The 22037-nt window shown below is 40.5% G+C and overlaps 1 protein-coding gene and 1 long non-coding RNA gene across 2 annotated transcripts in view; one reads left to right on the forward strand and one right to left on the reverse strand.

Annotated features, from left to right (window-relative positions):
* PXYLP1 (2-phosphoxylose phosphatase 1) overlaps positions 1-22037 on the reverse strand; it is a 69460-nt gene that overhangs the window by 41360 nt on the left and 6063 nt on the right. Inside the window, exon 2 of the mRNA XM_082221847.1 lies at positions 276-407. Coding sequence (XP_082077973.1) covers positions 276-354 — 79 coding nt within the window. The 5' untranslated portion in view covers positions 355-407. The remainder of the gene's footprint in view (positions 1-275; positions 408-22037) is intronic.
* On the forward strand, positions 18540-19776 carry LOC309532567. Its single transcript, XR_014219937.1, has 2 exons — positions 18540-18596; positions 19529-19776. It is a non-coding gene; the product is annotated as an uncharacterized lncRNA (long non-coding RNA).

Here is a 22037-nt window from a genome sequence, read left to right on the forward strand (position 1 = left end):
TTTGATGTTACATGCAAACCAGGAAATCATCACAATCAGCATGACTTTGGTTAGAATCTGTGTAGAACTCATGTTTCTAGAATTGAAAAAGTGGTGGCATTCATTTCCCATTCACAGATACAGCTTGGCATCAACTTCCTTTGAGCTACATTCAAATACGTGGTTTACAAAGAAAGGTTGGGGGCAAACAGAAAGTAGGCCAAATTTAATAGACGCCATGGTGAACGCTGTGAGGCTTTACACTTCTCACATAATGTGAACCGAGGTATACTTACAGAATTGTAGGCTAAGGCTCAGAAAGGCTAACAAGGCTGCCAAGGCCAACAAGAGCAAAAAACGATTTCGGAAAAGCATTATTATTCTTTCTGCTACTTCTTCATGATTTCACCTCCATAGTCAGATACTTCCTGTCAACACAAATACAAAAAAATGCATTAGAGATAACCCTCACCCTTTTGAGAAACTCTGAAGCTCCAGGATTAAGAAAAGAAAGGACATGATTTCTTTCTTTTTTAAAATTCTTTTTAGTAAGTACTAGCAAAATAACTATTTCCATAAAACAAAAATCAGACAGAAAATATACACATTTTTTATATGAAAAAGTCAAAACAATATTCACCAGAGCCTACCTTGCTATCCTTTACTACCTAATACTATTATTAATCACTTCATTACTACCACTTTATTACTGATTACTGAATTAAACTAATAAATTGCAATTGTATCTTTACAAATTCCATTTTAAATTGATACTTTAGAACAGAGGTAGCCAATAATGTGGTGCCCCCTCCAGTTGTTGTTGGGCTCAATCTCCCATTGGCCTCAGCCGGCATGGCCTATGAGAGATGTCGTCCAGGAACAGCTGGAGCAGGGGTAGGCAACCTACGGCCCGTGGGCCGGATGCGGCCCAATCACCTTCTCAATTTGGCCCACGGATGGTCTGGGAATCAGCGTGTTTTTACATGAGTAGAATGTGTCCTTTTATTTAAAATGCCTCTCTTGGTTATTTGTGGGGCATAGGAATTCATTATTTTTTCCCCTCCAAAATATAGTCTGAGGACCGGTGGACTGGCCCACGGCTGAAAAAGGTTGCTGAGCCCTGAGCTGGAGGGTATCACCTTTGTCATCCCTACCTTCAAATAATAAAGCAGCTTTGCTTTGCTTGAGGAAGCACTGAGTTCCCTTTGCAATAGTCAATAAATGGTTTCCAGCGTACCAAAAAATCCTGTTGCCTCCTCCTTTAAGCCTTTTGTTCATTCTAAGTTTATTTTTCCCTGAAAGCAAATTCCCAAACTTGTTCTTCACCTGTTGTCAAGTGCCAGGGGCCCTTTACTGGGAAATAAAGGTTTTAATACATAACTATTCAGCAAAACCCACTCAGCTTATTTCAAAATGCGATTGAGGACTGATATTCTGAGCATTTCAAAAGTCATACAAATAACTCCAAATCTTGCTTTGTACAAAGCAGTTAGTATAACAGTATCCAACTATTCAGAGTCATTATACTCAGAATAGACCCATTGAAGTAAGTGGGTTTAAGTAACGTAAGTAACTGTTTAAAGGCTAAATCCTATGATCCCTGTGAGGTCATCCAAGGGGCCATAGGAAATGTTTTGGATCTTCCCTGTCAGGCAGAGAAGGTTGTCCACCTTGAGAACTTCCATCCCAGCCATCAAAGAAAAGGGGAAAAAAGAAAATGTAAGGACAGTGACTGATACTCCCTCACCACTGCTGAGGGCAAAAAGGAGCTGTTCTGAGGGCATGTGATGTGTGGTTCTGAGTCCAGTGGATTCAAAACCCTTCAATTTCCCGGACACAGCCCTGGATTGGGGGGTGGGGGTGGAACTAGCTCCTGAGGTGGCAATCATATTTTCTTTCCCTTCCCTTGAAGAAGGAAAACACTTCAAGAAAAAACGATCAACGAAAGGAAGGAAAAGAGAATGACGACAGCCCAGCATCTGTACAGTTGGGTATTAGCCCAGGCGGGTTTTGGTTTTGGCAGGTCACCCCGTCAATTTCTCTCTCTCTTGTCAATCTAGGCCTGGACTGCCAATGGCTTTCAAATACCAGAGCAAGGCAAAAACGGTGTTTTAAAAGAAAATCATGACATCTAATAAATAAAAGTAATTATGCCATCCATGATTGATTTGGGATCATTCCCAATGAACAACTGTGCCCAACAGAAGCTGCCAATGCAATTTGTTTTCAGGTGCTACTTGATATTGGCTTTCCTTGGGATCAAGTACAAGTACTACAATAATACGATATAACTCATGAATAATACTGTAATAAAAACTATTTACATTGCCAAACAAAATGACACACAGCCAGGATATTAAAACTGTCACTTTCAAGTCTATCATAATCTATTACTGGGGGGGTGGGGGTGGACCTCATACAAGAATACAGGAAAACAAATAAACCTAACGCAATCAAGTTACAGGACCACCATAGCTATACAGTCACAAATGTAATAAATAATAATACTCATCTCTTAATCTGCGGGTTGCCATCTGATTGGATTTTTTTCTGCTTCCGATCTGATTTTAGGATGTATTTTAATTGATTGCCTGATTTGATGTTAATGTGTTATACATTTAATGTTAGCTGCTCTGAGCCCGGTTTTGGCCGGGGAGGGCAGGGTATAAATTATTATTATTATTATTATTATTATTATTATTAATATTAATATTTGAAGGCCACCAGAAGTGGCGCTGTGGGTTAAGCCACAGAGCCTAAGACTTGCTGATCAGAAGGTTGGCGGTTTGAATCCCTGCAACGGCGTGAGCTCCCGTTGCTTGGTCCCTGCTCCTGCCAACCTAGCAGTTCGAAAGCACGTCAAAGTGCAAGTAGATAAATAGGTACTGCTCTGGCGGGAAGGTAAACAGCATTTCAGTGCACTGCTCTGGTTCGCCAGAAGCAGCTTAGTCATTCTGGCCACATGACCCGGAAGCTGCACGCCGGCTTCCTCGGCCAATAAAGCGAGATGAGCGTGCAACCCCAGAGTCCGTCACGACTGGACCTAATGGTCAGGGGTCTCTTTACCTTTACCTTTTAGAAGTATCTAACTGCTAGAAAGGAAATACAGCTAAAATATTAAGATGTATGGCATGAGGCTATATCAACAAAGCTGAAATTACAGATAAACATTTAGACAACAAGGGAAGAGTGGGGAGCTAGGCTGTAGCTAGGCTCCCCACTTATGCAATGCTCTCCCCGGGGAGGTTTGCCTAGCATCTCTGTTACATATTTTTAGGTGCCAGACAAAAAAAAAAATTCCTTCTCCCAGGCCTTGGCTAATGAAACAATCTATGGCCTTTTAAACTGGGGTGTACTGTTTTGTTTGTTACTATGTTACGTATTTTGGTGTGTTTATACCGTACACCGCCCTGTGATCTTCGGATGAAAGGCGGTATAGAAATTTAAGAAACAATAATAATAACTGGGCCACACACTCTCTTTTCCTATTTCTTTTTTTAAAAAATAAAAGCAACCCATTGCCTCAGAACTATGCATGGGCTGCATTTTTCCATCAATAAACGTGAGGAGACTTATCTACCCAACCTGAACTGTTCTACAAAGTGACAGCATCACACAGGACTCTTTAAGAAGTACACTAGATGCTTCAGGTTCCCTTTATGGAGCAGGAGGAGAAATGCTGCATGTGAAGCCCCTGAGAGACAATGAACACTACCGCTATGAGTTCTAATCTTTCTGGCACTCCCTTTTCTTTCTATGAATACTGTTGTCAGCCAGAAACCGCCTAGCAAAAGAAACCACATCACCATCACTTGTGAGTCATTGGTATCTCACTGCAGTGTTCTTTCTACAGCAAGCTACCAGACTGTTTAAATTAATGGACGCATATAATAAAAACATGAAGCAGTCTTGAGTTTACAACCTGGATCTCATACAATAGACCACTGTATGTAGAGGTTACCAAAAAATTATTCTCAGCAATGCAGTATGACCATGTGATTTGACTTAATCGCATCAAGGGACTCCATAATGGTGCCCTTCTAGATTGTGCAGCGTAAACTTGTGTAGAGAATTTGGTCAAGCTGCAGGTTTAGCAGTTTTTGCTTCAGCCACCATACAAAAGAGTATTTGGTCACTTCCATGGGGGAGTCAGAAGCAGCCCATCGTTCTGCTACTTTAGAGCAGCAGCCTCCTGTCTCGCCCAGAGTAAACACATTATTACACTGAATCACTGTGACAGCTTAAATGAATTGATTAAAATGGCTTGTCTCCATAATAATCAATAGCACTCTTCAAAGTCTGCCTCCATGAAATTACTGTACTTATCTGGTGTGAGAGATCAAAACGATGCAAACTGACACAATATGAGAAAGAGAGAGAGAGAGAAACAGTAAATGAAAAAAAGAAAGTAAATGATACAAACATTGAACAAGATATACAATATACCATATTTTTCCATGTATAAGACTAGGTTTCCCCCCTAAAAATAGATGGAAAAATACGGTAACTCAATGTAGTAAAGTTAAAGGTAAAGGTAAAGGTACCCCTGCCCGAACGGGCCAGTCTTGACAGACTCTGGGGTTTGTGCGCCCATCTCACATCTATTGGCCGGGGGCCAGCGCTGTCCGAAGACACTTCCGGGTCACGTGGCCAGCGTGACAACGCTGCTCTGGTGAGCCAGAGCCGCACACGGAACGCCGTTTACCTTCCCGCTGGTAAGCGGTACCTATTTATCTACTTGCCCCCAGGGGTGCTTTCGAACTGCTAGGTTGGCAGGCGCTGGGACCGAGCAGCGGGAGCGCACCCCGCCGCGGGGATTCGAACCGCCGACCTTTCGATCGGCAAGCCCTAGGCGCTGAGGCTTTAGCCCACAGCGCCACCCGCGTCCGTAGTAAAGTTACAGGAAAGGCAAAAGAACAGCTTTCCTCCAGCTTTCCAACAGACCAATCTACTGAGACAGCAGTTGCTCCTTCTCACATAGATATGCCCCAAGAAGGTTACAGCAGCATTGGGGGGAAAAGTCTCCATTGCCAACCAAACCTCAGGGGTGTGAGGAACCTCAAGAAGTGTCCCATTAGAGGCTCTCAGTGATTTAGTTAGAGCATAAGGAATCATTATTTGTGAGTTCTTCAAAGGTTATTGGGCCTTTCAAACTATCAGCAACTCCAGAAGTTAAATTTAAAATATAGCTGTTTTGTGGGGCGGGGGGGGAGGGGGAACCTAGGATCTTGTTCCCCACTTTTTAAAGTTTCACATAAAAATCAGGAAAGACATGCACTATATCTTTGGGGGAATGTTATCACACTTCTTTTACCGAGTTACCTTTTTCCACTGGTGTAAATAGCAGTAAGTTCCTGTAAATAGCATGCAAATTTTTGACTGAAGCACAATTTGACTGTTTCTTAATGGCCTCTAGGCTTCTGTTCACCTATTATGAACAGCTATGAAAAATAAATATTGAGTGACTGGCCCTTAACTCTTTGCTTAGACATAAAACAGAATAATACAGGTGAAAGTATGAGTATGTGCCATGAGCTCAGCTCAGTTCTGCTTGGCAGTTTGCCTTTCCCATTCTACCTAAAAGTTCTGTCTGTCCTGTAGCTCTAGCAGGAGCAGACAGGGGGAAAGAAGAGTCCCTTGGGTGGCTGAACAAAAGGAGGAATTTCCAAATCCTTCCTGCAAAGATCTGTTCGCTGCTGTGGTGAACACTTCTGTGTGTGCCTCAGCAATGGAAAGAGTGACACTGAGCAGACACTGCGCTTGACACCCACAAGAAAACATTGTTCCTGTTCTTTGTACTCAAAATGAATAATATTGTTAGTCTTTCCAAGTTCTACTGGGTGGCTAATCTGCATTATCTTCACTCTAAATTTGACTATTCTCATGTCTTCTGCTTATCTGCTGATCCCTTTCCTGAATGCTGCTAACCCAGAACTTGAACCTTTAACAAAGTTACCACCTGCCACTGATTTTCCTTCCTATTCAATCTGCAAAGTGAATTCATGCACTCTGAAATTTTTGATTACCTAATTAAGTGATTTAGCAGATCTTTTTCTAAATCAATATTCCTGATTAAGAAACTAATATCCTATTGAGACTTTGATTCACTTTGCATCTTTGAACTAGTCACTGAAGAGTGTTGATTAATGAACTCAAGAAAAATCAACCGACTGCACATCTTTAATGTTTCGACTAATCTTCCAATAATCTTATGTCTTTAGTTATTGATTTTTTAAAAAATAAATGTTCATTGCATTCAATGCTTCATGAACAGAGCTCCACTTGTGCAATGGGACTTCCCCTTCCTCTGCTGTCATAGCCCCAAATCTGTTATGAAGGGTCCCCCAAGCCTCAGGATCAATTTTTGAGGGGTGCAGGTAACATTCTGATGTGCAACCCAGAAAGTCTAGGTTTCTCTGTGACACAAAGCTGGAGTTAACAAGCACACAGAGTATTAGGATCAAGTTTTCTTATGATTTTCCCTAATTACTGTAGAAAATCTTTCTAACATCTGAAGAATATTTCCAGCAAAATATTAAGATATTGCTCAGAAGAGCCAAGTGTTTGCATTCCAAATACATCAAGGGGTGCAATCTGTAGCCTTATTCAGATATTCATGTGTATAACATTGTATGGAAAGATAGCAGGAAGGACCACATACCCTAGGCTCACCACTAAGTTCTGTTGTGTTATTCTGAGAGCATACTCTCCCCCCCCACACACACACACCTTGCTCTATTTACGGTTTTGTTTTGTAAGTTACGACAAGATATCACTAGCCCAGTCATGGCCTTCTGTAAATGAAATCTCTGACAATCACAGGACTGTACTTCATAATCTGTCATGACAACTAAAAGCAGCCCTTGTCTCCGTACATTAATGATCCAGAATGTTTTGCACAAATGAGTAGCTTCCCACCCTGAGTAAATCTCATTATTAGACTGTGCAGTAAATTTCTATTGCTTCCAAAGGCTTCTGCTCAGTTACAAGAAGCAAGCTGCAGTAAGTCCTTTGAATTCAACACCTTGTCAGTGTGACAGATAGCTAATTTGAGCTTGGGCAAAACATTTTAAGGACTGCTTCAGCACAGAACTAAGAGAAGGGGCCAAGGAGGGGGAAATTAAATTTGAAAAGATTAAACCAGAATGGCTAACCCCGTATCACTGCAGCCATACACCAGATAGTGATTCCCAAAATACTCTTCACATTTATGCACCAGCAAGATGCAAAATGTAACTATGGATTCCCTTTCTCTTACATCTTGAAAACTTGCTTATGATCCTCAAGGCTTAAACTATGGGCAATTTTTTAACTGCTTTGATTCAACTTTGCTAGCATTGCCAGGGACTGACAAATTGCCACAGGAGCCGGATGTAGACTGTGGGATGCCTGTTGGCTGCCCGCGCTTTAGACAACTGGAATTTTTTTATTAAGAATCAACCTCTTCCAGCCTTACATACGTCTAAGCAAAGTGTTTCAAGTAATTGATTACAAGAATAAATTCGAAACCCCATCTCCACACATTGAACTTCACCTGTTTAAGGACTACAATGGTCACTGCTACACACCTACACCAAGTTTTATTAAGGTTCAACATTTGCTAAACCAGTCTCAATGCTTTTCTTCCCCAAACAAATTGCATGCAGTAAACAAACATCAGACTTTGGTTACAGCTTGTGGCTTGTTAGGAGCAAGACAAACACAAACCCTAACACTCAACCAAACCATGCCATTAGTTCTAGGTAGCATGGCAGCACCAGGAGCAGCAAAAAGAACAAAGCAGCCATGATTTTCCAACTGAGTGGCTGTATGCATACTCATTCTTGCTAATAAATAACCTGGTTTAGCATTATGTGCGAAACAGCTATTATATTCTTCAAGAGGATGAGTCTTAATCAGTAATCACATCTGAATATTTTACCTTCAACATTAAAAAAGCAAATCTATAGATTACTACTGAAGTTTACATAGAACAACTTCACAGATTATTAGAGTACAACATAATTGTAGCTATTTAGTTGGGGAAATAATTCTCAGGAATGCCATCAGTTATGCGCCTCTCACTATTACACAATATTTTACACTAATGGGGGGGATTCCTAATTATTCAAACCAAAACAAATCCATATATATATAGAGAGAGAGAGAGAGCGGTAGAAGAACATAAAAATTGCAATTTTTTTTTAGCAGCCATTTTTTAAATGAAAAGGCAGTGAGGATTATGTAATAGCTTGAAAGGATTATTTAGTAATTGGATTCTTGCAAATACAGAGCTTCTAATCGTCCCCTCTCCAAGCCCTCCCAATTTCCTTTGTCAGCCACCGAATATACTTGTTAGTCATGCCTATGATCATGGAATTATGCTCAACATGGCCTTTTACCCTACATCCCCACATCTGATATTCTGAATCTTCAATGTTCTTGCACACCAGCTCCAAGACCAGCATTCCCTCTACATCAGTATAATTATCACTGACCCTTCCTGAGGCAGCCTCTCATGTTGCCTGAAAAGCTGTTTCTGAACTCAGGGGGAGGGGGGGGATCACTGTGCATACATGGCAAAGGAGGAAGAATGGAATGGGTAGAAACTGATGACACACATGCTGTGCAAATGCAAAAGATGGGTGGTTTGAATCCAAGGCCCCAAGTTTCATTGTTTATTATTTTAAAAAGCCGTCAGTTCTCCTGCTATCTCCCTTCAACTTCACTAGATAAGTCACTTGGCCATTATACTATTGTTTCGTTGTACAACTAAGAATTATCCTGCCCCTATGAAAATAAGGAGAGAGCCAAGAGTAGCACTGTTCTTTGACTGCAATGCTCCCAGCTTGAGTCTAGGTTTCATTTAAACACAGGTTTAGCTGTTTTAGACACTCCTAGTGCCCAGCTGTAACTTTCATGCTACTTGTATGATTTAATGGCAAGACAAACTAACTAAAAGAAAAAAAGGTAGGACAGTAGTGTAAACTTTGTGAGATGGCCACACTCACCACTGGTATGTCGTCCCAGAAAGTTGGCCAAGGGTGAATTTGACTCTCAGGCCAAAAAATGTTAACCACTCTTGTCATACAGAGTTAGTGCAAATACATTTATTTATTTATTTATTTATTTATTTATTTATTTATATATCACTTATGGCAAAATCATAGAGTCCCAAGTATTGGGGAAAGATAGAATGCAAACATAAGAAAAAGACAATTGATAATTTGTTTGTATTAACTCTTTAATCATGTGTTTCACTTGTTTTTCAATTACAAATTGCAGTGCTGGAAGTGAGCAGCAAAGTGTTCAGGGGAAGTGTTGGAGAGATTTGGAACAGAGATTATGCCTTGCTTTCCTCTGTTTAAAAGCAAAGTGCTGAGCATTTCTTTGAATAACAACAAGTTCTTGACCTGCACAAGGCCCAAAGATAAGAATAACAGCTGCGTCATTAAAAAACATGGAACTTTATTTTAAAGAAAATATTCTTTCTCTGCACTCCTTGTAAAAGACCACTTTTTTAAAAAATTCCCACTATCTCCTGTTATGGGGAAAATGTTTTTATTAAATCAAAAATATTTCACAAACTTCTAAAAGCTCTTGGAGAAACTGAAAATATTCTAATGGCTTAGGACATAGTGTTTGTTATGATTCTGATGCAAAGTACTTGGGGACAGTTTTGCCCTGAAAATCACACACTAAAGTCATTGTGTATACGTTCCACTTGTGGGAATCTCATAGGCATATAGTCAGCCACTGTGGGGAAAAGGACGGTGGACTAGCCAGACCTTTGGACTGACCCATCAAGACAGTTGCTACGTAATCATGTTCTTATGAACTAAGAAGGATTATATGCTGCGTTCAATATCTACTGGAGTTAAATTCCTTGCACGTTCTCAGGCAAAGAGACTGAGATCCTTTATTTCATAGTGTTAACATGCTTTGGCTTCCCTGCAGTTCCACTCCAGGGTAGCTCGAAGAATATTACGAATTTGTGGTGTCATGTTATTCTTAATCTCTTGCTTTTTCTGTCTTATCACACACATCTTAAAAGCACAACCTAGACAGAATTTTACACACACACAACATGTTGAGCACTGTTTTGAACAGGCATGCCAATAAAGGGAACAAAATGAAAGTTGTTTACATAAAATATTGTAAAATGTTTATGGGAAAGTACCAATTAAAAACAAAATTTTAAAAACAAGTATACCTAATAAAACCCTATGTCTGGGTAGTTTTAGCAGACATTAAACAAGTATAGTGAGGATGCCAGCCTGATTATAATAGGCAGGGTGTTCCAGAGAATATGTCCTGCCAGACTAAAATATTAATTACTGGCAGATGTGGAATGAACACTATCTGGCACTTGCAGAAGTGTAAGTTCTGCAGATCAAACTGGTTAAATGGGCATGAATATGAAAAGGTAAACTGGCCTGGAGCTGCTGAGGGCTTTATATACTAACAGGAACACCTTATTATTTGTAGTATTTGTATGCCTCTTTTCAAACCAGGAATCTCAAAACAATTTACATGATATATATATATTTTTTTTAAAAAAAACAACCCTAACAATCTATAACGAGTGTGATACAACACAGAATAGCAGAACAGAAAGGAAACGACAAGTCAGATTCATAATACAGAATAACAACTACAATAAGGAATGGAATAGTGGGAATTCTCTCATCCCTGGTTATGTCACAACAGGTGAGTGTTAATAGTAGTTCTCTGGTGATCACTCATAGCTGAGTAAGATTGTCTTCCATGAACACGGTCTTAACAGTGAGTCCGTAAGTGACTGTGGAGGCCAATTCTTGATCCGCACGTCCTTCCACAGTGGGGACCTAGGTTTCCAGGCAGGAGTTGACCATGATGAGGGTTTGCCAAATGTGCCTTCCTCTTAGCACGTTTCTCCCTTTCGTCCTGAGTTTGAGCGTTAGTAAGTAGGACAAAGCAAAAAGAACTATTTTTTTCCAAACTGGCATTAAGACCTCCCTTAGATATTTGCTCTCAGTTGCCTGCATTCAGGTCTCTGTGTTCATTGCATTATGACTGCTCTTCAGTCAAGTTCTCGAAGTATTGTTTCTCCTTTCCTCAAGGCAAGATTGTTCTTCAGTATCCCTGTGGTGACAAGATGTGCAAAGGTTGGACCACCTAACCCACAGTGGTACCTCAGGTTAAGTACTTAATTCGTTCCGGAGGTCTGTTCTTAACCTGAAACTGTTCTTAACCTGAAGCACCACTTTAGCTAATGGGGCCTCCTGCTGCCGCCGCACCGCCGGAGCACGATTTCTGTTCTCATCCTGAAGCAAAGTTCTTAACCTGAAGCACTATTTCTGGGTTAGCGGAGTGTGTAACCTGAAGCGTATGTAACCTGAAGCGTATGTAACCCAAGGTACCACTGTAGTACAAGCTGAATGTTCAGCAACTTAATGCTATTCTATCTACTCTCTCCTCACTCTAGGCAAGTTAGTTCCACAGAGATACACTGACGGCCAGGAGATATGACTGAGCAGAACAGCAATAGCCATCATATCGCCTTAAGGTAACAAGAGGTGCTGCTAGCCACCAAGGCCATATTGGCCTCCGGTGGCAAAGCTAGATCCAGAAGCATCTCCAGACTGCAGGTAATTAGCCAATTTCTCATCCACGGCACCTCTGTCTTGTCATGATTCAAGGTCAGTTTATTTTTCCTCAGCCAGCACACCACTGCATTCAGGAACCAATCTAGGATCCACACAATCTCTGCTATTTTATATGTTCCAGAGAAATATTGTTGAGTGTTGTCAGCATATGTATGGCACCGTACTCCACACTCCCAACAGTTTCATATAGATATTCAACTGCACTGAGGATTAAATAGTCTCATGTGGCACTTCACAGCATAAATGCCAAGGGGCCAAAAGGCACTCTCCAACGTAGGCCATCAGCTAATTAATGGCCTTTGGGAATAACTTAACATATGCAATTAGATAGCAAGGTACTATTTAGGAGCACAGGAAATTATAGAGGCAGAGAAAATGATGAGCTAAAGGAGTTTATACAGGCTTTAAAAACAAATAAACCACACACAAACACACTCTTTTTAAAATACATGTTCCATGCACAATGAAGAAGGGATGTGTGGCAAGCCTAGATGACTTGATCACATAATCTGCATTTCTGGGAAATCTGTCCTGTCATTACATTATTTCCTCCTGCTACCAGTTTCAATCTTGGCTTTCTATTGTGCTATTCTATGGACACTGTACCAGCAACTACAAAAAAAGGCATGCACAGGTTGATAAAAGCTACAGCTTTTATTAAAGGTAATAATACAAAATTGTTCTTGCACTAGAAATCAGTTGTCAAGGAAACTCCTGAAAGCATTTCCTAGACCAATCTGTATAGCAAGGGATGACATTCCCATTATATCCATTCCTCCAGCTACTGCATGAGATATTTTGCTACCAATCAATTGCTTTGCCACAGTTTAATGGGAATAGTAAAATACTGCATAATTGGAAGGGAAATATCAGTCAAACAGCTATCAGCGTTTCTGAGTTTGGTCTTAATGTGTGAGAAAGTGTGTATATGTTTTATGCTAGTACAGTGGTACCTCGGGTTAAGTACTTAATTCGTTCCGGAGGTCCGTACTTAACCTGAAGCTGTTTTTAACCTGAAGCACCGCTTTAGCTAATGGCAGTGGTGTAGCGTGGGTTGTCAGCACCCGGGGCAAGGCAAGTAATTTGCCCCCCCTAACCCGTGGATTTGCGCCCCCTAACCCTAACCCCCAGATGTTGCGCCCGGTGCGGCCGCCCCCCCCTGCACCCCCCACGCTACGCCACTGGCTAATGGGGCCTCCTGCTGCCACCGCGCCACCGGAGCACAATTTCTGTTCTCATCCTGAAGCAAAGTTCTTAACCTGAAGCACTATTTCTGGGTTAGCGGAGTCTGTAACCTGAAGCATATGTAACCTGAAGCGTATGTAACCTGAGGTACCACTGTATAAGTATAAACTAAGTTAGCTATGCTGGTCCATAAGAAAATAACCCCAAAAGTCCACAGTCAAGCAGTGAAGACACAAAACAAACAAAAAGACACAAAAACATGGTAAGCTTTTATGTTCTCCAGAATTCTTCAGCAGGCAAAATATTACACAAAGCAGGGAATACTGGGGTGAGGGAAAACAAAGAAAAAAGTAGGGTGTTGCATCCATGAGGTCAGCTTGTACACTCACTTCCAAAATGGAACCTGAAAGGAGGGGCTTCAATATCTGGCTGCACACCTAGGATTCTGAGATAAAGCAGCAATTACTACTTAACTGGTTTAACTCCTGGCTTTGCAATGATAACAGAATACCCCATTTCTGTTTACTTCTGCTCTGTGCCTGTGTGTTTTGTTTAAGGTATTGGTCACACCTGGATTACAAGCCAGACTTCATTTTCTTTAAAAAAAATAATGGAGAAAGAAACCATTGTTTCTTTATCCCAAGATTCTAAATATTGCGTAAGTCAATATCTGTAGCACCTCAGTGGAACATCTTCATCTTACAATCTCAATCTTGGGGCTGAGCCTACATGCTGTCGTGGCCACAACATCTAACCCAATTTTTCTACTGTTAACGGAGAAATCCGACAAAAAGTAAAGACACCAACCAGGACAATTGGAGCAAAACAGCAACCAACAGGCTTGGTCATTATTGAAGACTGTCGCGACAGGACTCCCACCCACTGCAAGATGAAGCAAGATGGAAGCCCTGAACAAAAGGAGACCCCCACTTTTATTAGCTACTAATCCCTCATGCTACACCCCTAAGACTACATCACAACTACAGCATGACTACATCATTGATACATCACAAAAAGGAGGGGTTGAGGGAGGAGTTGTGGTGGTAACCTGAGTGTCTTGTCACCTGGCCGGTTCCTCCTTTCCCCCTCCCCATGAGTACTTTCCAGAGGAAAAAGGGGAGTTCGCAGTTTCCTGCCCCGAGAGGGAAGGGCTGATCACTGTCCTTTGTTTCAGTTCGTACTTGTAGAGTTAGGAATCGATCAACGCTTGCTGATCTTAATACAGAATTTATATTCTTTTAACATCTGCCAAAGCAAACTCAATGCCAAAGTAACTGCAAGGGTGGCTGAGCTTTTATCAACTGAGTCTCTCAGAGTGGTGAATGGCACTATTTAGCGGGAAGAAACTCCAATGAAAATCCTCATTCTTACATGGCTGTTTATTTGTACATATTTTAAAATTTTATATACTGATGTTTTATGATGGCCTATTTTTTCAAAGCCTAACAAAGGTTTGGCGAAGTAAGTGGTTCAAATCAAAGCGTTGCTGTTTATTTGTTCTGATTTATTACTACATAAATTTTAAATATATTTACTTACTGTAGTCCTACTGGAAGACTACACATGAACAAACTTCTATGATAGTTATGTAGTCAATGAAAAGTGCTGGTGCAAGTCAATTCTGAAATACTGCAAATAATTATTAGAATGTGCTAGAGTATGTCCCACTTAGCATCTCTTATTAGAACTCATCGTATCGTAGAGTTGGAAGGGACTAAGAGGATCATCTTGTCCAACTCCCTGCAATTCAGGAATCTTTCACCCAACTTGGGGCTTGGAAAGCATTGAACAAAATACAGAACCAAAACCAAACCACAGTCCTCAACTGTAACTCCATACTTTTAAACTGGATAATGAAACAAGTAATAATAATAGACTGGCTATCAGTCTTATCCCCCAGGAAAGTTGTGACACAGAACTAGAAACAAAGAAGGGTGGTTGTTTTGTTCCTTGGTCTCTTTGCCCACATCATGGAAAATTCAGAGTCTGTTGAAAGGGAGACACCCCTGGTGATTTACAATATCACTATAACAAACCGTCATTTACAAATTCACAGTTTCAACATGCATTGTAATAGGAAGAATAGAAATCCTTTAACGTGTTTCTCTTTGCATGTCTCTGACACTGTTCAAAAAAACTCAAAACTGCTTCTTTTCAGCGTGCGCTCTCTCTCTCACACACACACATATATGAACATTTTCTCAGAACAAATAGATAATTTATTTGTTTAGAATGTTTATATGTGGGTTAGAATTCAAATTAAAAGCAATGGAATGCAAAAAAGTAAGAGTGTGTGTGTGCACATGTGTGTGTGTGTGTGTGTGCATGTGTGTGTTATCATCACACACAGAGAGGAATTACCATGGAAAGCTGGTCATCTTTTCAACATTGATTCATGTAGTCTGACAAATTGCAGAAAGTGGAAAACATGGCCAGACCCTACCAAGAAGTCGATGCAGCAACCCTGTGGTAAAACTATTCACTCGCTACATACAGGTATCATACATGGCTAGTAACTTTGGGGTGTTAATTTGTAAGTCTTGTAAAATTAGAGGTAGCACAAACTGCATCACCCATGCAGTATTGTGCTTGCTGCTACATCAAAAACCCTTTACTTTAAAATTCCTTTTATAAGCAACTTCATTTCCCAGTGAGAGCACATAATGTGTTTTTATCTTCCGATCCATCCATATCTCGCCCAAGGGTGGCGAATATTCTGTCACTAAATTGGACAGGTGCAATTTCCTGCTTCAAATGATACCCATAAGCCTGAACAGAAGCAGCTTAAGTCGCTACCGCTTACTCTCTTCTATGGTTCTTGAGAAGGTCCAAGGCAAAATCCATACAAGACAAACAGGCATCTCGTAAAACGAAACAGTACAAGTTATTCTCAAAGATTATGCTTGCTGATATGAAATTCCTCATTCCACAGAAATAGCAGTGAACTAAGGGCTAACACTTTAGTCAGTCAAAGTGAGTCCACACCATGTGTCCGGTTAAAATGTCCTTTTTTATGTTCATCATACTCATGTTAAGATTAAGCTGCATATTTCTTAGGAAATTTGCATGTAGAAGACATGCTTTTTATAAAAAAAAATCTAGCTTGCCAATTCTCCATTGCATTTGAAAATAAATAAACCTTCTCTTTTACTTTTATCTGTGAGGGGAGGAAAATTAAGTATCACTGAGGATACAGAGTAATATCTGACAGTGTCTGTTCACTGGCACAACTTAACAACTGCACTGGGAGTGCTACTTTTATGCAAAGCCCATTAATAACCTGTCCAAACAAGTATCCTTTTAAAAGCTTCAAATGATTCTGTACATTTTTAGGTTACAGCAACAAAGAAGAAATGCACTTGTATAGCTATTGCAGGAGGTCTCTTCAATTAAATCAGCAAGTCAGACTTTCCATGCTTTGAGATTTAAGTCAGGATGACAATCTTAGGACCTATGTATGGAGAAGATACCGCTGCATGGACATATTTCCATATTACAATTTAATACCGTATTGGCCCAAATATAAGCCGCACACGAATATAAGCTGCACCTTTAAAATTGGAGGGCGGGGAGAAAAAATAATTGAATATAAGCCACTCCATTCCTTGCTGCTCCTAGCTGCATACTTGGGAGGGGGGAGCCGCGCAGCGCTGCCAGCGGCCTTTTCCCTTCCTCACTCTCTCCCTTCCCAGCCTTGGGGGAAAGGACGGGGGAGTACGCACGTGGCAGGCACTGCTTCACCGCACTCCTGGTGCTGTTTGCCCCATGTTCCTGGCTGCATACCGTAAGGTCGCGAATATAAGCTGCACTTTAATTTTTCACAGTCAGAATTTGGGGGGAAAGTGAGGTTTATATTCAGGCCAATACGAGTTTGTGGTCAACAAAAGAGATTTAAAGGCAAATTTTAAAAAATGTAGTATGAACACCAACAAGTGGGAAACACTGGCCTGTGAGCGCTCCAGTTGGAGAACAGCCTTTACCAAAGGTGTCATGGGCTTTGAAGATACTCAAACTCAGAACCCAAGGGAGAAACGTGCTAGGAAGAAGGCACGCTTAGCAAATCCACACGTTGATCAACTCCCACCCAGAAACCAATGTCCCCATTGTGGAAGGACGTGTGGATCCAGAATTGGCCTCCACAGTCACTTACGGACTCAGTGTTAAAACCGTGTTTATGGAAGACAATCTTACTCAGCTACGAGTGTTCACCAAAGAAGAAGAAGAAGAAAACCCAAGTAAATCACTATAATCAAGTTACAAGGTTTTCAGTAATCTTTGGAAATCTTTTTATGAAAAAGTTACTTAGTGCAAACTATAGTTCTTGGTCATGCTAAATAAATGGCTAGAAGAGATTCTATAAATACTTACAAGACACTGTAACATGCTATGCGTATTACATGGTGATAACTTGCTGTAATAATCAGAGGACTTTCCACCCATAACCCCACTTCAGTATATAGTCGTAACCTGGTTTTCAAACAGCTTAGTTCTCGAATGTTTTGGCCCCCAAACGTAGCAAAACCGGAAGTGACTGTTCCGGTTTTCAAACTATTTTTGGAAGCCGAACGTCCGACGGGGCTTTCATAGCTTCCAATTGGCAGCTTCCAATTCCTGCAGCCAATCAGAAGCCACGCTTTGGTTTTCAAACATTTTGGAAGTCGAACGGACATCTGGAACAGATTCTGTTCAACTGCCAATGTATGACTGTACTGCACTTGGGCCCTTTCATGTTTAAAAATATTTGCTATAAATATGAAAGCTAATGCTTACATTAGGTGTTTTAAAAACAAAAGCATGCTTAAAGCACATACATGTCACCAAAAAAATTGACTTTTGTGGACTAACTCCTTATTCAGAAGAACTGTTCTCTCCGTGTGATAAATTTGCCAGTGGTAAATTGTTGTCCTGTAGAGATTTCTCTAGCCACTGATATACAGTATTCAAATAGTAACTTTTCTTGATACTTCTAAATGAAGTTTCCTTGGGAAGCAACTGTTTATTTATAGCATTTGTACGTTGCCCTTCAGCCAAAACCCCTTCCAGAGCAGCTTAAATACAATCAATTAAAGTAAGACAGTCTCTACCCACAGGACTATAATCTAAGAGACAGTTCAAAAAGAGAAAAGAGACAGGGAGTCAATAGAGAAAAAGCAAACTCAGGAACCAATTCTTCAAGTTCAAATGGCAGTTGGAGTGGAAGCAGTTCAGGAGCAAGATATACCGCATGCTGAACGAGCCCCGCTCCTCCTCTCTCCCACTGAGGCAGTCTAAAATAAACAATTAACTATGCCTAAATTAAAAACTTTTTGATCTGCTCCTCTAAGATGCAAGGATAAGACTGTGACAGTACAGAAAGAAGCATTTGGAAAATGGACTGAAGCTACTCCCTATGTAGCGAATTCCTTGGGAATAATCACTGTAGCTAAACATTTCTACACACAAGGACCCTTTAAACTCTTCCACTTGAAACATAAATGTTCTGTTTACATTTTTCTTTGTAAAAAGTTATCCTAAACCTGAAAGCTGCATGGAAACTATCTGAACGACTAAACAGAAATTCAAGTTGAGGCAAGCATTTTACGAAGACAAAAAACATAACTCAACTACAAAAATAGCGGTTGATGATGTGGGCGGGGTGGGGAGAGGAAGAAGCGAGTCAGTGGCAGCCCTAAAAACTTGAAAGTGATGCCGTATTTGACTAGTTTGTCATTATTATACAATCATTAACAGAGACCAAAGGTCAACAGTCTCCACAGGTGGCAGACGAAAATGTCAACCAGAAAGACACAAAGCACAGCACTATGGGTGAGTGATCTAAGTTATCGAAAGATTATAACAAAATCCTGCATTGTTTAATTTTCTAGACAAGCATAAATTAACAAGACCAATATCTACTATTCATTTACATCTGCCTTCATATCAACTGATCAGACTTTCTCAACTGCCTCTCTCAACTGCATCAAATACAAATTCACTGGATTATTAACAGTGTGGGTTGATTTGAATTATCAATATGTTTTCAACTTCAAAATTCATATACCGTATTTTTTCATGTATAACATGCCCCCATATATAACATGCCCCATTTTTGGGGGGGACTCCGAATTAAGAAAATGGGGGGATACACTATCTGTGTATAAGACGACCCCCAATTTTTAACATTTGTTGTTTAGTCGTGTCCGACTCTTCGTGACCCCATGGACCAGAGCACACCAGGCACTCCTGTCTTTTAAACATAAGTTTTAAAGAAAAAAACCTAGTCTTATACATGGAAAAGTACGGCATTTCCCAAATAAAGCAGGTATACTAGCTCAACAGCAACAGTTTTACAACCGAACCTCATGCTGAGTACCATGCAACTCTATAGTGAACCAAAGCCTTATTACTGGTTGGATATCTTCCCACAATGACTTCTAAGTACTTCATTAGGGATGATTATTTATTTACTGGGAGGTGGAGGGAGGGCAGCTCACTGCTGGGTCACTGCCCAAAAGATAATGTCAAAAGATGCTGTCTTATTGCATCAACCTATGAGAGGAAAATATTAGTTACTGATTTACTATTCCTTGTTACGTTCCCTAAGATGGTTTTGAACCTTTGTTATAGTAATGAGTTTGGCCAGTAAATATAGACATTTCTCTGTTAAGAGGGGATGTTTTTAGTGCAATAAAGAGGTGGTTATTGAAATTGAGCATATGACTCCTTTCCTTTTTATCTCTTCCATTTTTATCTTTCAGTTTGACTGAAAATTGCCCGTATCTTCAAGACGCTGATACTACAAATCCCTAAATTCCCTGGAACCCAAGTGCATGAAGACATGGCTTCTCCATATGTCCACCAATGAAAGCAAAGGCCCTTCTTACATTAATACCATGGATGTCTAGGGGGATGTGAACACAAAGGCTTTCTCTGGTGTCTCTGGAATTCCCAGGAGAGGCCAGACAATTCTCTACCCTAGCTCTGTTCAAATAAAAAATTGAATACATTTTTATTTGGAAAGGAACTTGGAAAGGGGCAGGTACAGTTAGCCACTGTATTTTTGTAACTGTCATATTAATTATTGCATATGGGATATGGTTTCATTTCATCTTATATTTGTCAGTCACACTGGGCACTTTTGGGATGAGATAGGGCAGAGTATAAATTTTACATATAAATGTCTCATAACGGGATGGAGAGGCCCATGAAAACTACCGTATTTTTTGCACCATAACACTCACTTTTTTCCTCCTAGAAAGCAAGGGGAAATGTCTGTGCGTGTTATGGAGGGAATGCCTACTGGTGGCATGCCTACGGATTTTCCTCCTCTACAAACTATGTGCGTGTTATGGTCGGGTGCGTGTTATAGAGCGAAAAATACAGTAAGTTCTCAACAATAAGGGAATGTGACATTGAAAAGTGAGGGCTGTCATCTGGGAGAAAGAATGAATAGAACATTAAAACCTATCAGCTCTTCCTGAATCCTGCACACAGAGTTAGGTGCCTGCTAACTTTGTGGTAGGTACCTTATAAAGCCAACTCAGTAGTTACAGTTTGGTCATCTAGGACTTGTTCCCAGATGAAAATGCTGAGCCAGCCAAGAGGTCTGGGAATGTGCTGGGTTCACTGTTCAGCATCAGGCTGGGATCAGTGGCAGTATCATTTTGGTGACGCACAAGAATTCAGACTTCATCATCAAGTATGCCATGAAACAGATGGCCTGGCTTTACACTCAATACCAGAATGAGGTTCTGCTAAGATATCAACCAATCAACTCATAACTAGATTTGGTACAGTATTTTGAACTGAACGAGTGGGTGATGCTCTGTGGGCGAGGGAAAGTAGTAACTACTGTTATGTACAGGAAATTAACGGGTGACTGCTGACACTGTCACAGTTCGTTCCAATGTAGATGTGGTGGGTCTATTAAGACTGTTCCAAAGCCTAATGAGTTTCAAGAAGTAACTTGAATAGGGACTATAAATATATTGCACCTCCTATTCTACTGCAACTCTAGTACTATCTGAAGTACAGATCTCATTTAGGCAGCCGATATAATCCTCTGGCATGCATTCCTCAACGGATCAGTGTACATTAAACTCTTTGGTACTTGAGGACTATGTTCCAAGAACTGGGTGGGCAATTGATTACTAGGACTGACTACCTGAATAACAGCAACAGGTAACTTGGAATAAATTCATGGAATAAACTGAACATGGAATAAACTGAACCAACTCCATGGCAGAATAAACCATAATGCTATCACCAACCCATACACATAGTACAGTCAATTGACGCTTTCCCATATGGATTAAATGGCCTTTAACATACTGGACAGAACCATGAAAAAAAATAACCTATGACTTATTTATTTCATATATATGTGCATCTCTGTATGTGTCTGTACAGTGATACCTCGGGTTAAGTACTTAATTCGTTCCGGAGGTCCGTTCTTAACCTGAAACTGTTCTTAACCTGAAGCACCACTTTAGCTAATGGGGCCTCCAGCTGCCGCCACGCCACCGGAGCATGATTTCTGTTCTCATCCTGAAGCAAAGTTCTTAACCTGAGCTTAAGAAAGTTCTTAATCCTGAAGCGTATGCAACCCGAGCTACCACTGTAAACACACACACACTGTGAAAACAACAACCTTGAAGTGGGTAATGATGACCCACTGGAAAAATTCAAGGTCAGCACTTCAAATAAATTTCTCACGGTAACCTTACTCTGAATAACTCTGACTACAGATTCTACGCCAGAGATTCCAGGACCTTCCTGATTTTAACTATATAAGCTGAAATCTTTTTCTTACCATGTACAGCCAACGACATCTGTGTTTGGCTCTTGCTTTTTCTAGATGATGTCACTATGGTAAGGAAGTTGATTTAGTCAATGCCTCCATTTAAGAATTGGCAATTTCTGCCTTCCTAAAGGAGCATATTATGAAACCCCTGCTTTGTTTAGCCTGCTAGACTCATATACTTGCCACCATCTAGTTTACCTTTCTAGTCAAGGTGATGAATGGACTAATGGTGGGAGTTACATTGCTCCCTTCCCTTCCTGATGAAACAGACTACACTACACACTTCAGTAATATTTAGGCTGGAAGCTGTCCCTCCTAAAGTGATCACTATTACCTCCCAAGGTCACTGAGACTGTGCAGGGAGCAAAAAGGGGTCAGAAACAGCCCAAGGGAAAAAGAAGTTAACGAGCTACAACGCAAAAAATAATAATACCTATGATCTCAAATATAAAAGGCATGAGCAT

Source organism: Podarcis vaucheri (assembly GCF_965113315.1).
Source record: "Podarcis vaucheri genome assembly, chromosome: 5".
Lineage (NCBI taxonomy): Eukaryota > Metazoa > Chordata > Lepidosauria > Squamata > Lacertidae > Podarcis > Podarcis vaucheri.